Source organism: Periplaneta americana, chromosome 16 (assembly GCF_040183065.1).
Source record: "Periplaneta americana isolate PAMFEO1 chromosome 16, P.americana_PAMFEO1_priV1, whole genome shotgun sequence".
NCBI classification, from domain to species: Eukaryota; Metazoa; Arthropoda; class Insecta; order Blattodea; family Blattidae; genus Periplaneta; species Periplaneta americana.
The window spans coordinates 180,399,631-180,413,360 of NC_091132.1; the positions used below are offsets into that span (position 1 = coordinate 180,399,631).

The window sequence follows — 13,730 nt, forward strand, 5'->3', positions numbered from 1 at the left end:
CACATATACTAGACTTACTACGTACAAAGCCCCAGTAACATAAAACTTAAAATAAGAAGACAAAATCATGTTTGCTTCATATTCTTATAGGCTCAAATCAATTTCGAGTATTAAATAAAATGACCAAAATCACTGTAAAGACTAAGAATTAAGTTATATCATCTTATAGGCATAAAGGTATAATTAATATAAAATATTATATCTTACTTCCCCCAAAGCAACGAAAAGTTGTGAAAAAATTGCCAACCTGCTGCCTCTTGCATTTCGTTTCAGATTATTATTTAGCATTCTTGCTAAATTTTGCGTTAATTCCTTCGAAAATCGAAATATTCGCCTGAAATTATCGTCGTTATATAGTTACAAAGCATTATTCCTGTCTCTCATCACTCTAATCCGGAGATTTAATACTGGTAGACACAAATGTTCATTTGATAAACATCCAGCTGATCTCCTACCTCCATCTTGTATACATGAAGCCGTGGTTTTAAACCTGCCCCAGCCGTGGTCTCTGCTTCAGACCATGGTTTCAAGCCATGGCTCAGAAAAATGAAAAAGACCTCGTTTTATAAATCCAAACGCGGTTTAAAGCCCTGGCCATGATCTAGACCTCGTTTTAGAAATCGACCCTTAGTGTTGTTTGGAGTGCTGATTCAGAAAATGACATTGGTAGACCATACCACACTATTTCTTACATATTACTGATTTCACTTATTAATGTAATACAACACAATTTTTTTAAATTCTGATTTGATACATTTTTATCATGCATTTTGTAGACTACATAATTCTGGATATCATCTTTATAAACAGTTGTTTCCGGAGCTTGTTCTTCTGTGTCCTAGTTTGTGTTTTTGTGTGTGTACAAGTTAGTAAGTATTCTGATAGTTTACATGACTCTGAGATGGTAGATCTTAAATATATCATACTTATAATCATGTAAGGGGGGGGGTCAGTATAATTATATTCTCTCTCTTATTTCTTCTGTTTTAGAGTAGGTTATTTTACGACGCTTTATCAACAGCTTAGGTTATTTACCGTCTGAATGAGACGAAGGTGATAATGCCGGTGAAACGAGTCTGGGGTCCAGCACCGAAAGTTAGCCAGCATTTGCTCGTATTGGGTTGAGGGAAAACCCCGGAAAAAACCTCAACCAGGTAACTTGCCCCGACCGGGAATCGAACCCGGGCCACCTGGTTTCGCGGCCAGACGCGCTACCCATTACTCCACGGATGTGGACTCTCCTTCTTCTATTTTAGAGTCGACCTGATTGGCGCAGATGTTAAAATGTTGGCCTTCTATGCCCAAGGTTACGAGTTCGATCCCGGGCTAGATCGATGACATTTAAGGCTCGATTGTATAAGCCATTTAATCTAAGATCAGAGGTTAAATAGATCCTTGCTTTAGCTGAACTTGGAATTTTGTGTTGTATAAAGTATAATCTGAGATTAATTTGTCTCAAACTAAGGTCAACTTTGACTGAAAAAATTTCTCCGATTAAGTTAGATGATCCAAGTTTAGTTATTTCTTTTCTGTTTGAAATATACGAGTAACAGATTGTGCAAATAAAATATCCATTATTATTAATATTAATAGATATGGTAGGTACATTTACATATATTTCATTCAATTTCTTGCCTTAATACACAAACAGTCTTATATTTTACAAGGCTCTATCGTATTCAGCAGTATCAAATAACATAACCTATAATTATATTATGTTTATAACAACCATTAATTATTAATGGATATGATAGGTACATTCATAAATTTTCAATTAACTGTATTACTAAACGAAAATTGCCGTTTTATAAAGCTTTATTATGTTTAGCAGTATCAAACACCATAACATGATAACAACTTGGAGAACAGTCAACCTTCTTCTTATTGTCCGCCATTATTTACATTGAAAAAAAAAACAGTCTCTCCAACAGAGTGTAATACGGAAAGTCGCCAAAAAGTAGTTGTAAAGTCGCTCAATTTCTCATTATCAACAAAGAAAGATTAAATTTGGTCACTATGGGGTGCTAAAAAGGTCACTAAATCCCTATTTAAGCAATATAAAAGTTAAAAGAAATTGTTGTTGAAAAAGAGTTAAAATCGCTAGATTGGCAACACTGAACAAACCTGTATAACATGGTCCGCGCATCACGTATTTCACCTGTTTATGCGATGTTGCCAAATCCTTTTCACGTGAACTTAGATTGCATTTGAACCAAGGTAATTTGATCGCAGAAAAGTTTTATACAATAAAAGACGTGTCTGAACTCGGTTCACTTTTAGATCTTCAATTAAAGTTGATCTTTAGTCAAGGAGTTTTATACAATTGGGCCTAAGTGTGCTAAAATGAGACAGGCTCATGTTAGTAGATTTACTGGCATGTAAAAGAACTTCTGCGGGACAAAATTCCGGCACACCAGTGACGCTGATATAACCTCGGCAGTTGCGAGTGTCGTTAAATAGAACATAACATTTAACATTTTAGAGATCGTCATCGCAAAAGAATGCCAGTTCACAATGATCGTGCTTGAATCATCTCGAAGTACTTTGCTATCTATGTTGGGAGTACAAACTAAAGTTAGTAGGAAATTTATTTCAGAGTTTCTGAAAGCTGAACATTTATGTTATTTTGGTGTCGATTATGAAGATCAAGATCAGCACTGGCTCCTCATATGATGTACTAAACTTGCGTCAGTGCAAAAATATAAAGTGGAGTATCAAGGGTTATTTCCTTATTGTTAATATCATAGGCGCCAATTGAAATAATCGTGATAAAAGGTCACAACCTGATCTAGCTTCAGCTATGAGAACTGTGTACCTATTCCACTCTTCCACGAACTAGCTCAGTTCTCACCAGATGAATCTTTTAGTCTGCATGTGTGATATAGCACAAGGTAAAGAAAGCTGGGACAGCGACAGTGACTTTCAAACTTCATATAGTGAATGCTTTGACCGGAATTAGTTGAGTGGTCATAATGTAGCCATTTCATAACACTTCATTAATCTATCAAAACACGACTTCTCAAATTTTGCTAGACAATATAAATTCTTCAAATTCGAAAGCTTAATTTATAGAAGAAGATTAAATAAATAATAAATTAAACAATTTAGTGGTTAATGGCACAGTAAAAATAAAAAAAGCTATAGTAAAATTGCAAATGCAAATAAAATATTAGATGATGTTGTTAAAATTAATTTTCACACACTGACATAGTAGAAAAAAAAATACTATCATACATTATAAAATTTATTTACTACGTCGTTACAAAATTAAGTTCTGAAGAATGGAAGAAGCAAAACTAGCACAGTACACTCACCTCTCAGTCAACTCTTCACCGTCTTCTGAAGATACTTCTGCTTTCGGTTCCTGCTGAACTCCGTCCACATCCAACAAATCTTCCTGGAAAAGTGAGTAAATATTGAAGAGGGCATTAACTGAGCATATGGGTCATTGGTTTCCTATGTCACACACGCCTCACTTTTCAAATCTAGTGAACCAAATCTAACTTTATGGTAATGTTGTAAAGACTTTTACACAAAATCCAAAATTTGTTCCTCCGAACTGCATTCATTTACGTCCTTCATACATCCTTCCTCAAATTCAGGTTATTTGGCTGTATTGTAAGGCAATGGAATCAAGTTTCAACCTTGAAAATAAGTGCACGCCATGTACAAATGGCCTACAAAATACATAACCAGAATGTGCAAGAATATTTGAAGTAAATAAACAATGAAAAGTTCATATAGTATATTGATACATTAATGTGTTTCAGGCTTTCATTAACTAAAAATGCAGACTTTCAAACAAGTTTTTTTTTTTTTTTTGCCATAAGATGGCAGATAATAAAAGTTTCTCCACCACACTTGCAAATTAATTTGTAATACAGATTATTAAGATTCATAACTCCAAATGAACTGAGGTATGGAACCTGAGAAAGCTTGTCAACAATACAAGGGACAGATTTTGACATTCCTGGACACATTCCAGATTGTACCCACCACAGGCTTTTAATATTACTTCTATTCTATTTAGATTGACGAACTAAAAGCAACTTAGTGCTACAATGGGCAAAGGTTTATGTCATAGCAATACATACATATAAATATCTCCAATGGTAACTGTTTCTTTCTTAGCACTGAGGGTCGATTTCTAAAACACGGACGAAATCGTGGTTCCAAACCTCAGTGATCGAGGTCTCAATCCTTATGCGATTTCTAAAACGAAGTCGAGATGCGGCTTGAGAAGAAACCGAGGTTCGTTTGTTTTATATATGGCAACGCAGCTAAGAATCTATTTTTATTCTTGTAAACATTCGATATTAGAAAGAAATGAACATCGGGATTAATACTTTTATTGAATTCCAGTAAGTCACAATCTTTTGTTCTCAGCTAAGGTATTGTTATATTTGCTAATTTAGAGAATATATGTGCGTTTAAAATACTAGCATTAATTATAGGGAACTGATTTTTATTAGGTACCAGAATCATATTTCCTAAATAATTAGCACAATTCGAACGTTTAAGTTGTAGTTTGTCATTTGTTCATAGCTACTGCCAACATTAACTACCTGAAAACCCGGGTCTAACGAATCAATAACCTAAATATTAACTGGATTAAAGTTGCAATTGAAACTAAAATATTATTTGGTTCCATTTTCACATATGATAGGCCTACTACGTGGGAAGCCCCAGTAGCATAAAACTTAAAATAAGAATACAAAATCACGCTTGCGTCATACATATTCTTGTAGGCCCACATTATATTCGAGTATTAAATAAAATGTCCATAACTACTGTAAAGACTAAGAATTAAGTTGCATCATCTTATAGTCATAAAGGTGTAATTAGTATAAAATGGTAGGCCTATATCTTACTTCCCTCAAAGCAACAAGAAGGTGTAAAAAACTTCTCAACCTGGCGCCTCTTTCATTTCGTTGCAGATTATTATTTAGCATTCTTGCTAAATTTTGCGTTGATTCCTACGAAAATCGAAAATATTCCCCTGAAATTGTCGTCGTTATGTAGTTACAAAGGATTATTCCTGTCTCTCATCACTCTAATCCGAGATTTAACATTTGTAATCACAAATTTTCCTTTCACAGTCATCCAGCTGATCTACTTCCTCCATCTTATATACATGAAGCCTTGGTTTTAAACCTGCCCCAGCCGTCGTCTCTGCTTCAGACCATGGTTTCGAGCCATGGCTCAGAAAAATTAAAAAGATCTCGTTTGATTCTGGAGCATTAATAAGCAAGAGTTTAGACAGCACACAGACATAACTTTCAGACAGGAAGTTGACTTTACATTGTATTTCTGCTTAAACGACATCTACAACACACCTATTACGATCATCAGACCGATAATTTCCCATTATTGAAAACACATGGTCTGAAAATGCCTAGAAATTATTATAATTCAATACAAAATGTTATGTGGTACACAGGAAATTTCTCACATGAAATCCAAGGTTCATCTAAGTTTCATACCGAGGTGCCAAACAGAACTGCAGTCGGACATTGGGTCCAGATTACATTAATGACTGTGATTCTGCTTTTTCTTTCGTATAATTATTTTTTTAAAGATTAATGCCATAAAACAGAATTATAGTACGCAGTAATCAGTATATAGCAGAGTGCTGCATTGGAGTTAAATCGCTCGCTTGAACTCGGTCCAGTTTCGCACCCTCGAGTGAGATACGATCAGTCGTGATGCACTCATAATAAATAGAAGCGCAGCACAAGGTCATCTCACCGACATGTCTTATCTTGTATGGAAGGCGACAGATAAGATACACATATGTTTTGCCCACACGGTAAAAATAAGGCTTTATTTTCTGCGTTTATCACAAACGTTTAATGGAACAGTCAATGGAATGTACCAAAACAGGAACATGAAGTTATAAATAAAATAGTATGAAAAACTTCGATATACAGTTATTATTGCTAATTAATAATTATTCAATATTTGATTTACCACATATATAATATGATAGGTCCATACATAGTGTTCCGCCTATATACTGCAACAATGTAGAAACGTTTTACAAAATATTATTGATATAGCAGTAGATTAATAACAATATTAGTACAGAGATAACGTTACAGAAAATATAATAAAACGAATAATCATGCTGCACAACTGTTACAGACGCAAAGATTGATACACTAATTATTATTATTATTATTATTATTATTATTAGTATTACTAGAAAACTTGATACAGTTCTTGCATTATCGTGATTGTGTTCTCCGTTTATAATTACATTTACATCCAATAACATCTATCACATGTGGCAAAAACAAAATCACTCCTGTGTGGAAAAAAAAAAAACATTTACCTACAGCATTTATATTACATTTTAAAGCAACTTTTGTAGTTGTACTATGGAGAGGTTAGTTAAACATTGCAAACTTTTGAAATGATAAACATCTATGATATTACTACACAGTTCATCATTGTAACAAGAACGAATATCTAACACTTGGCTTATACTGTTCGAGGATTTATCGCTCGTGACAATTTTACCCATCATGCATGTGCGCTGCCTATCGGATTATGCTATGAACTACTTGGTGCTCGAGCGAAAATGTCCGATGCAGACCAGTGCTATATAGTCTTCTTTTCTACAAAGCTAACTAATTTCTTACACACGACCACATACATGAAATTACAGTTTAAATTTTTTATACATGGATTTCTTATGGAAATGTTAATTCCCTATACACTATAATTTGAAATGCATACGGTATATGGATATTGTCATTGAACCACTTACGTCAACTTCAGTTTTCACTGCAGCAAAGCTAATAGGCTCTAGTGTGGGCTCTTCAACCTTTAGCTCTGGTTTGATATCGTAACTCGGGTCCACGCATTCTGTCTTCAAGCCCGTCACATCCAGATGCGATGAATTCCCTTCCTACAGAACAAAAACACGTCGTGAATAATTTTATTAGGTATTTTAAAGATGACTTGATGTGAAACAGCCACAAATGTGGTTCTACGTGGTAGTCATTGACTAACTTTCAACACAGGCGACAAATTAGAGAAGGAAATTGAAGATAAAATAGGAACAGGGACACTGGCATATGGCAGGTATTACTGTCAAAAATAAATTACACAGTGTAATAAGTATAAAAATATTATTTATATTCTAGAAAACGTCTGCAAATCTCTTCCCCAATATTATTACATTTTATTACTCACGACATTACCTAAGTACGATTATATAATACATAGTAAATATGCAATCCCATTGATACCCATCATATGGTTTACATTTGTTTTGACTTTCAGAAAGCTAGTGGCAGTATTGTGATTCATCTCAAATTGAACACTGCAAGCTTCTTCCTCTCAAAAGTCAGAAAATCATTTTGGTTAAGAATATCAATGAAATAATATCTCCTGTAATAGAAATATATACAACAGTATAACATTAAATTTACTTTTTACGACGCTTTATCAACATCTTAGGTTATTTAGCATCTCAATGAGATGAAGTTGATAATGCTGATGAAATGAGACTGAGGTCCAGCACCGAAACTTACCTAGCATTCGCTCATATTGGGTTGAGCACAGTATAAATAAATAGGTATATCTTGTATAATAAAGGGAATTATAAAAAAAATTCGAATACAGTTATTTATAAATACCTGCATTTAAAATGTTATTAAACTGTACCAGTGACAGAGGCAACATTACTAACAATAATTTTTCTAGACATTGATTCAGAAGGTAAGTAGAAAATGTATTTTATAACTTGTGCTCTTTCTTATATATTTCCACCTGTATCAATGTTGGCACGCATGAAGAAATAATTTGGGTAATGCTTGCTAACTGTTGAACTTTGTCCTTATTTCATAGCTATTTACATTTGGCTATTTTATGATGTTAGAGCATATTTAATAATTTCCAAATTGATTTAGGATTTCAAACATCCTTGTCGATTACAACTACTAGCTAACCTGTATCATAACGAGCACGTCAATAACAGAAACCGTTCTCAAGTCAATGTGATTGTAAGCTTTCCACATGTTTAATTCAATTAAGATCACAGCCTTAAGCAAGCAGCTGAGTGTGGAGGTTCATTTGTGCAAGTCAGTAGAAGTAAACGTAGCAGAGGCATTGGCCTGTGTAATAAGTGAAAGAAGCCAAAGTGAAATGGAGTATATTGAAATGAAACAAGATTTAGTAGCATTGAAGGAGACCATAGCGGAGATGAGGAAGAACTCTGACGTAATCCAACACGAAAATGAAGGTTTGAAAAGCAAATGGGAGCACTTAGAGGAGCAAAAGAGGAGAAAGAGCTTGATATTTTTTGGAGTAGAAGAAAAGGAAAAGGAAGCTAGTGGTGAAACATACGAGAAGATAACAGGAGTGTGCTGGGAGTGTTTTGGAGTGGATTTGAGCGACGGACAAATTGTGGATATATTTAGAATAGGGAGAAGAAATCGAAATCGCAATCCAGATCAAGTTAGGCCTATACTAGTGAAATTCAAGAGAATGACAACGAAGGATAAGATCGTGAGAAACAGAAGGTTGCTAGGGAACACTTCCATCAGAATGGACAATGATTGGAGTTATGAAGTAAGGAGCAGAAGACGAGTTTTGGTCCCTTTCCTGAAAGAAGCTAGGAAAAGTGGTCAATTTGCAAGACTGTGTGGTGATAAATTAAAGATTATCAATTTGATCTTTAGTGTAGAAGAATGTCTCGAAAGCATCAAGGAGCCGGTAGTAGGTTCGGAAGAAATGGAGAGGAATAGGAGAGTCCTGAAGGAGAAAATTAGGGGATTCGTGTCGAGGAGCATTGGAAATGATATCAGCTCGGACAACATTCATGAAAATAGCAAGGCAAGCACGACACGGAGTTCATCAGAAAGACATGGAATGCGGAACGAAGCAACTGCAAGCGATCGAGTAAAGCCTATGACGTCATATTCTGAGGAGGAAATATCAACACGTAGCAGAAAACTACAAACGCATCAAAATTCCTGCAATCAGCATTGTGAGGCGATTCCAAGGCGAGTACGTGAGTTGCAAAGTGAGGGGAAAACAACGCCAAGGCAAGTGAAGAAAAATGGAACGGATCCAGGGAGCACTGATGAAGGAATAAAGGCAAATAGTAAAAAGAAACATTACGATTTAAGTAGTTGGTGTAGTGGGGAAGTAGTGGGGGAAAATACAAGAAAATAGTAGGGGTGGGACAAGGATATCAATAGGAAGTGAAGTGAAGTGAGGGGAGGATATAAGTGTGGGGGTCAGTAGTGGAGAAGTGGGGAAATATAGATGGATAGGCCGGTGAAGGAGAGGTGACAAGATATATTTAAAGAGAACATAAGTGGAAGAGACAGAAGTAAGTTATGACTTGCATAAATTTACTATGTAATAAGGTGGATGGCACTGTATACACATATGTGAAGCGCCATCTCACCGGAAGAAAGTACTTAATGGCAAATATATATCATATCATATCAATTAAGATTACACGAAATTATTCAAATTAAGATTACAGTTTTCCTCGCCAATAAGTGGTAGCAGGTGCTCCATAAATACTGATCAAGTGAGTGAAAGAAGGACATCACATCAGAAAGCACCTCGGCTGAATATACAGGGTGATTCAGACCATCTGTAACAGTCATTTACTTCGGAAACTAGTGCATGAAAATTTTCGAGACAAAAATATTTATAACTAAACCACATGTGAACTTTCACTTGAACTTCATTTCATCAATCAGCTCTAACAGGAAGTGGGTTCAGTGGCGTATCACTTTAAAATTTCAAATGAGAGTCGAGTCAAATAGGGTACCATTTGATGGAGCTCTTCAAAACAAACAACTTTCATATGAAACGTTTTTATTGATTCCTACTCTTTCAATGAGAAAACGTACGAAAAGGCAATGCGTGATTCGGTTCACCCGTAAGTCATTTATTTCGGAAACTAGTGTATGAAAATTTTCGAGACAAAAATATTTATAACTAAACCACATGTAAACTTTCACTTGAACTTCATTTCATCAATCAGCTCTAACAGAAAGTATGGTCAGTGGCGTATCACTTTAAAATTTCAAATGGGACTCGGGGTCCCATGTAAACAAGATAATTAATGTCAACATGTTACTGAAAGGCTTGACAATTCCATTATTTTTTTTATAAATTTTCAAACTATCCGCCGTTCTAAGCAGCACACACCTGTACTCTTCTTCTAACACTGTCAGTGACTACTAATACTTCGGAGTGATCAAGTGACTGACAGAATAGGAATTAATAAAAACGTTTCCTATGAAAGTTGAATGTTTTGAAGAGCTCCATCAAATGGTATCCTATTTGACCCCGACACCCATTTGAAATTTTAAAGTGATACGCCACTGACCCTACTTCCTGTTAAGAGCTGATTGATGAAACCAAGTTCAAGTGAAAGTTCGCATGTGGTTTAGTTATAAATATTTTTGTCTCGAAAATTTTCATGCACTAGTTTCCGAAATAAATGACTTACGGGTGAACCAAATCACGCATTGCCTTTTCGTATATTTTCTCATTGAAAGAGTAGGAATCAATAAAAACGTTTCATATGAAAGTTGTTTGTTTTGAAGAGCTCCATCAAATGGTATCCTATTTGACCCGACTCTCATTTGAAATTTTAAAGTGATACGCCACTGACCGCACTTCCTGCTAGAGCTGATTGATGAAATCAAGTTCTAGTGAAAGTTCGCATGTGGTTTAGTTATAAATATTTTTGTCTCGAAAATTTTCATGCACTAGTTTCCGAAATAAATGACTTACGGGTGAACCAAATCACGCATTGCCTTTTCGTACGTTTTCTCATTGAAAGAGTAGGAATCAATAAAAACGTTTCATATGAAAGTTGTTTGTTTTGAAGAGCTCCATCAAATGGTACCCTATTTGACTCGACTCTCATTTGAAATTTTAAAGTGATACGCCACTGAACCCACTTCCTGTTAGAGCTGATTGATGAAATGAAGTTCAAGTGAAAGTTCACATGTGGTTTAGTTATAAATATTTTTGTCTCGAAAATTTTCATGCACTAGTTTCCGAAATAAATGACTTACGGGTGAACCAAATCACGCATTGCCTTTTCGTACATTTTCCCATTGAAAGAGTAGCAATCAATAAAAACGTTTCGTATGAAAGTTGTTTGCTTTGAAAAGCTCCATCAAATGGTACCCCATTTTACCCGACTCTCATTTGAAATTTTAAAATGATACGCCACTGACCCTACTTCCTCATAGGAAGGCATTTTCACAGGAAGATCAGCTAGTCTGTGTGACAGTGGAGCTGTGGACCAGATTAGATTAATAACTGGGACTCTGCATTACTTGATCGTGATGCAGGGTGAGTAGTGGTCACACAGACTAGCTGATCTTCCTGTGAAAATCCCTTCCTATGAGGAGAGTAGAATCAACGCACACTTCATAATGCCAGAACAATTCATGACGCCTTATACCAAACAGCAACAGCATGGGAATCTAATAAGTCTTACTTACTTACTTACTTACTTACAAATGGCTTTTAAGGAACCCGGAGGTTCATTGCCGCCCTCACATAAGCCCGCCATTGGTCCCTATCCTGTGCAAGATTAATCCAGTCTCTATCATCATACCCCACCTCCCTCAAATCCATTTTAATATTATCCTCCCATCTACGTCTCGGCCTTTCTAAAGGTCTTTTTCCCTCCAGTCTCCTAACTAACACTCTATATGCATTTCTGGATTCGCCCATACGTGAAACATGCAATGCCCATCTCAAACGTCTGGATTTAATGTTCCTAATTATGTCAGGTGAAGAATACAAAGCGTGCAGTTCAGTTCTGCGTTGTGTAACTTTCTCCATTCTCCTGTAACTTCATCCCGCTTAGCCCCAAATATTTTCCTAAGCACCTTATTCTCAAACACCCTTAACCTATGTTCCTCTCTGAGAATGAGAGTCCACGTTTCACAACCATACAGAAGAACCGGTAATATAACTGTTTTATAAATTCTAACTTTCAGATTTTTGGACAGCAGACTGGATGATAAGAGCTTCTCAACCGAATAATAACACGCATTTCCCATATTTATTCTGCGTTTAATTTCCTCCCGAGTGTCATTTATATTTGTTACTGTTGCTCCAAGATATTTGAATTTTTCCACCTCTTCGAAGGAGAAATCTCCAATTTTTATATTTCCATTTCGTACAAATCTAATTAGTCTACTGGATATAAAGTGTGAAATGTTGAAATGAGTGCTTTTCTGGCACTGTTGGACAAACAAACAAACAAAATATATTCTAAGACTTTTCAGTTACCTCTGATAAAGGATCATTTTCTTCCATTTCCCATGTGCTATCATGTAGTTGTAAGTCGAGCAGATCAACTGCAGGTTCCATTTTGATCACATCCATCACAACTGAAAGATAAGATTATGTAACTGACAGTGATTACAGAAACTGTGCTGTTGAGAAACAGTTATTACAAGTTGCTACGATGCATTCACATCGCACACTTGCCCAGTGACTGAGACTAATTCAGTCATGGCTTCTCGTATAGAATTATCTTATTGTACAGTAGCATGAAATAATTGAATCTCCAGTAATGTCATCTGTATATAATTATTATGGGTTTAATGTCTAATTCAGCAAGTAATTCCTTGTAATGGAACGGCTATTCCACGATTTTCGAACTTTTTTTTTTCACAAACAAAGATTTATGCTCGATTTAGGAAAGGTCATACAAACTTGCGGGAACACATAATTTTGACTCGCACCCAATACTCGTATAAGCCATCACAACCTCAACAAACTCAATCTTAACTAATCCCAACCAAAGTAAAACTAAACTAACATGATGTAACGTAACGTAACGTAACCTAGCCCACACCTGTGGAGTAACGGTCAGCGCGTCTGGCCGCGAAACCAGGTGGCCCGGGTTCGAATCCTTGTCGAGGCAAGTTACCTGGTTGAGGTTTTTTCTGGGGTTTTCCCTCAACCCAATACGAGCAAATGCTGGGTAACTTTCGGTGCTGGACCCCGGACTCATTTCACCGGCATTATCACCTTCATTTCATTCAGACCATAAATAACCTAGATGTTGATACAGCGTCGTAAAATAACCCAATAAAGTAATTTAACCTAACCTTAACTAAGCTTAACCCTATCTAACCCAAACAAAACTAAGCTAACCTAGTAATGTTAGATTGGCTAAGTTTTGCTTGGGTTAGCGTTAGTTAAGGTTAGGTTGTCAGTTTTGAGTTAAAATTTTGTTTCGGAAAGTTGTTTCAATTACCTTTCGTTAAACGAATATAAAATAATCGATTGTGAAAAGAAAAAGAAAAAAGTTCGAAAATCGTGGGGTGGTAATTCTCCATAACTTTATGTTGACTTATATATGATTAAGGAAAAATTGCAACTTACCTCTTCCACAATTTGTAATCCTACGAAACAAATCCGAACTATCTACGGAAAGTGTAAGCTTAATTATTGACTCTGACTTCACTCACAGGAACGAAAGAGATCAATGCTGCCGTGCATGTGGTGTCGTGGCAAATGGCTCCAGAGATGCACTGTTGTGTTAGCTGCCAGAGTGCCTTTAGAGAGACGCTAAAAAAGTAGAGTTAATTCTTGGACACTACTCGGTTCAACTTTACGCATTCAACAAATGCGTTCAAATTTGATATTTAATACTAATTAATATATATATACACACATTCATGCATCTTTCCTGAACGTGCATTTTAAACTTGATT

General features: G+C 35.7%; 1 protein-coding gene across 4 annotated transcripts in view; it reads right to left on the reverse strand.

Annotated features, from left to right (window-relative positions):
* The window catches only part of LOC138692134 (zinc finger protein 678-like), a 73,571-nt gene that overhangs the window by 26,404 nt on the left and 33,437 nt on the right, over positions 1-13,730 (reverse strand). For 2 of the 4 annotated variants that reach the window (XM_069815123.1, XM_069815119.1), the window contains exons 4-6: positions 12,295-12,395; positions 6,773-6,913; positions 3,315-3,397 (exon numbers count right to left, since the gene is read on the reverse strand). In XM_069815123.1, the coding sequence (XP_069671224.1) occupies positions 3,315-3,397; positions 6,773-6,913; positions 12,295-12,395 (325 nt within the window). Of the gene's footprint in view, positions 1-3,314; positions 3,398-6,772; positions 6,914-12,294; positions 12,396-13,398; positions 13,542-13,730 lie in introns of those variants that run through there. The other 2 variants (XM_069815121.1, XM_069815124.1) reach the window with 2 other exon arrangements.